The 4,352-nt window shown below is 39.7% G+C and overlaps 1 protein-coding gene across 1 annotated transcript; it reads right to left on the bottom strand.

The window, feature by feature from the left end:
• Positions 1-1,893: 1,893 nt before the first annotated feature.
• LOC139291620 (catechol O-methyltransferase-like) lies at positions 1,894-4,086 on the bottom strand. The gene is made up of 3 exons (XM_070913717.1): positions 3,831-4,086; positions 2,461-2,657; positions 1,894-2,360 (listed from the first exon to the last, which is right to left on the bottom strand). The coding sequence occupies exons 1-3, from the start codon at positions 4,084-4,086 to the stop codon at positions 2,022-2,024; spliced, it is 792 nt and encodes a 263-aa protein (XP_070769818.1). The 3' UTR covers positions 1,894-2,021.
• Between the last annotated feature and the right edge of the window lie 266 nt (positions 4,087-4,352).

The following is a 4,352-nucleotide window of genomic DNA, read 5'->3' as shown; positions in this document are numbered from 1 at the left end:
ATTTGGACTGAGTGTAAATCCTGAAACCACTGAATCTGATTCGGAGTACAATGAGGAAAGTTGAGTCAAATTACTGTCATTTGCTGTCATTGAATAGGAATATCAGGTCATAATTCAGAAACGGGTATACATTTGCTGGTTCAGAAACTTGCAGTAAATATTTACAAAGACAACAAACTCAGAATCCAAAGACTTGAATCTTTGTTGTCATCAAGACGCGAGTTCTTTCATTGCAAAAGACAAATTGCAAACTCCTTTTAATGGAATGAAAAAAAAATCCTCAGAGATGATTACACCCACCCTGAATGTTGCTATTTTCTAAATGAAACGCTCCAGATTGCTAATTAGTGATAATAATATTCAGTACTTTGACTTTCATGCAGGCAATCACTTCCTCCGTGTGGGCGTCACCTTTTCTTCCAAATGGTACACATCTTAATTTGGAATTAAAGAAGTTATATTTTGATGCTGATTATGAGTCTAACTTTGTAAACTAATCAGTCGGTTGTTTATGCGTCTGCAGCTCTCAATAACAGAGGCTGTATTACCAGTTGGGGAGCAGACCAATATGCCTGTAGTCTACTTTCCCATGTTATTTTCTATGTTCAGCAATCGCTACTTCCCCTGCAGTGCAAATAACGATCCATTTATGAGATTATAAAGTATTCATGCAGCTCGTCAAATTTCGCCAGCTCCATTACCTGGATTGCTCTGTGGAGACATTCACAGTGAACAGTTAAACTGGATGGATTTACAAAGTTCTCAGTCCTGACCATGTATTACCTAACCTCCATGTCTAATTTATAGTAGCTGACAGTTTGCACCACTTCCCCCCCCCGACTCTCTTTTTCTATCTGTCTCTCTTTAACTGCAATAAGCTCCCTAAGATTGTATAATTTTAAGTTTTTACAACATTCATCTCGCTGTTGTGTAACAGTTGTGACCTCAGGTCTAGACTCACCCCTAGGCTCCTGGAAATATGGCATTTAATTAAATCATGTTTTTGCACTGATATTATTTATTTAAATTCTGCAGTAAATTGTCTCTAAACCATGTAATAGCTTTGTAGCTACTTTGAAAGCCTCAGCATTGCCATTAGTGGCAAACTGGGAAAACTCCATCTGAGTTCTACCCACAAGACAACACTGATTCTCCTCATTTACGATGCAGTGTTTGATGGGACACTGAATCTTAGACATTATGGCCAGTTAGGGCAATCATGCTGATGTGTTACATGTAAAAAGGGGGGGGGGGGGCTGTTTCCCCAGTAAAGCTTTATTTGTAATTGTAAACATTGACGTGAATAAATCAGGAAACATAAGGTGACAGTATTTACATCACAAGTTCAAAGGTCCACTTCCCTGTTTGCAGCAAAAGAAAAAGATGTTTACAAGTATTTACTGAACCGTCCTGAGGTGCAGCAATAACACGTAAATTGTCTTGTCAAACCCAGTTCAACGCCCGAGTTTCTCTCCTTTTAAAAAGCAGAGAGCGCCATCAAGTGGTTCCCCTGTGCTCTACATGTAGTCATGTTTTTCTTTGTTTCTTTTGTTGTGAGCAGAGGGGATTGTGCGAGCAGCTTTGTGGTTTTGTCAATATGACAAAGGTGAGTAGTATTTTGTATCTCATCTACCTGTGTGTTATTGTAATCATTGTTTTTCATTGTTTTTGTTTGTCATCATGAGGACATATATAATAAGGCTGCAGAGACTTAAAATATTAAAATATGTGGAATATCACTTTCCTTATCTGTCATAAACTATTTCCAGCAAAACTATAAATTATTGAGTCATTTATAGCATGTACACTGTTTTACATACCAATATTGTTTCATTACTAATAATAATAACTTTGAATCAAACATTGTGGAAGAAAAAGACAAAAACAAATTGACAAACTGTAGAAAATAATTTATTCAGCACGTTTTTTATCCTGCAATTCTTTAACCCACAAGTAATACTAGAGATGATGAAGTATTTAATACTGTTGATATCGTCCACACAAAATGAGAGCACACATCTTTAGATTCTTCTATCTGCTCTCGTGCTTTCCTTTTGGTAGAAGATCTCCGTTATGAACTGAAGCTCTGACTTGATGCAGTAGCAGTCGGGCCTCGCTCTGATGTGGTCCAGGATTTCTCTGAGATCTTCAGCTCTTTGGTTCCTGTAGATCAGAAGGACAGAGCAGCCAGAGGGGCTGAGGAGCTCCTCTCTCTCCAGAGCCAGCAGGTCTGGAAGGTACTGCTGGGGGTCATGGTCCATCAGCACCAGATTGAGCCCCTCACTGATCCCTTGATCAGGCTCAAGAAAAGCATGTAATGTCGGGATGGCCTCAGCTGAACTAGATGTCAACACCTGGAACTGTAAAGAATCAGAAGAGCACAGGGAAAGAGGTTAGAGTCCCCACTTTGTCTTTTATTTGAATGTAGTAAAGTAAAAAGTGATTCTTCCCTGGGCGAACCTGGGAATGTTTGAAGCCGGCTACAAGTATGATTTCCTCCCCCAGCTCGGCTGCGAGAGGGTCCAGCTCCACCGTGATCAGTCTGCCAGTAGGGGGCAGCAGACGCAGCAGTCGGACAGAACTGTAGCCACAGTGAGTCCCCAGCTCCAACACCAGGGAGGGACGGACACGCCTGACCACTTCATCCAGTGCTTCACCTTGGAGAGATGACAGGATGACAGCGGTGGTGCTGGTTTCAACATCGACTTTGACCAGAAGAGTAAAGTCTTCATTTTCAATCACAAGCTGATGCTGTTGTGCCTTGAATGTGCCTTAACTCGATGATGACCACTGATTTTCTTATATTTGAAACGTACAGCACGGTTTAAAAATGCCTATTGAAAATTGATTATGTGAAACAGTCGAATGAAAAATTGAATTCCCAGTGTTACAGTTCATTTCAAGAGTTACACAGACTGTCAGCAGTTTTAAAGTAATGATCTGTGAGATTTTCATTTTACTATAGCAAAAACACTAATATCACAGAGTAGAAATACTGTTACATACAATAAGTTACAAGTCGTTTAAGGGCTTTCAAGTGCATTCAAAATTCAAAAAAAAAAGCACAAAAGTATTGGCATGAAAATATATGTAAAGTACAAAAAGTAAAAGTACTCATTATGCACAATGACCAATTTCAGAATACTATATTACTGAATTATAATTATTGATGCACTAATATGTACTTACTTTAATTTTATTTTAATGCATTAAAGACTTATTTTTTTCTGAATGTGCAAAGTAACTAAAGGTATCAAATAAATGTAGTGGAGTAAAAAGTACAATATTTCCCTCGGAATTGCAGTGGAGTAGAAGTATAAAGTAACATAAAATGGAAGAAATCAAGTAAAGTACAAGAACCTCAGAATTGTACTTAAGTACAGTACTTGAGTAAATGTACTTAGTTACTCTCCACCACACCAGCTCATACCCTCAGTCTCAGCTGTGCCACGTCCCTGCACCAGAGATGGACACTCCAGTTGCAGATTCATACTTGAGTCACATTCAAGGCGCTTCTAACTTATCTTGCAACTGTTTTTTATTGACTCCAGATTTGACTGGGAGTCTTAATAATGACTTACAAACAATGAGATCGGTATTGGAACTGCAGACATTTCTGTGACGCAAAGTTTTGATTTATTTCAACTTTCCAAAATGCTCCAGTGTGTCACAGAGTGCACCTGCCCACCACATGCGTGTAACATTGAATTAAAACACAATAAACTGTGCTGGTCTCAGAAGCTTCAACAGGATCTCTAAGCTTTAGCCTTTGGACATAGGGACTTCAGATGACCTGTAATGTGGTAAATAAAGTGATAACGCATACTGACCAATCTGTGGGCTGATGCAGAGGGAGGGGTGTGTGTCAGCGTAAAGGTCAAAGGTCTCCAGGACGCTGTCAACTTTGCCATGGGTGCATTTGGAGAACACAAAGGCGTGGGTGCTCCTCACACACACTCTCCCTCGCACCAGCCTCAGGGTCCAGGCCAGAGCTCGGTGGCACAACGCCGCAACTTTGACACGATAACGTCTGGAAATCATGATGACGGCAGGAAGCAGCGGGACAGAAACGACCATGAGCCACATTTCAAAAGCTGTGAAGAAGCAAAAATATGTAACTACAATCAGGAAAATGTACTTGAAATGTTAAAAGTAAACAGGCAACCAGTAACAAATGAGGGGAAAACACTGGCCTCTGGCTCCCCCTACAGACACAATACAGCACTTCTGTTGTTAAAAAATGTTTCTAAATCATTACTTACTTTTAAATGTAGGAATGTCAAACTATGAGTCTGCTACAATAAGTGCTTTCACTGAATTAATCTGCTGTTAAGCTGGAACAAAAACCAGCA

Source organism: Enoplosus armatus, chromosome 10 (assembly GCF_043641665.1).
Source record: "Enoplosus armatus isolate fEnoArm2 chromosome 10, fEnoArm2.hap1, whole genome shotgun sequence".
NCBI classification, from domain to species: Eukaryota; Metazoa; Chordata; class Actinopteri; order Centrarchiformes; family Enoplosidae; genus Enoplosus; species Enoplosus armatus.
Note: the sequence above shows the minus strand (reverse complement) of the source record. Positions and strands in the feature narration are given on the sequence as shown.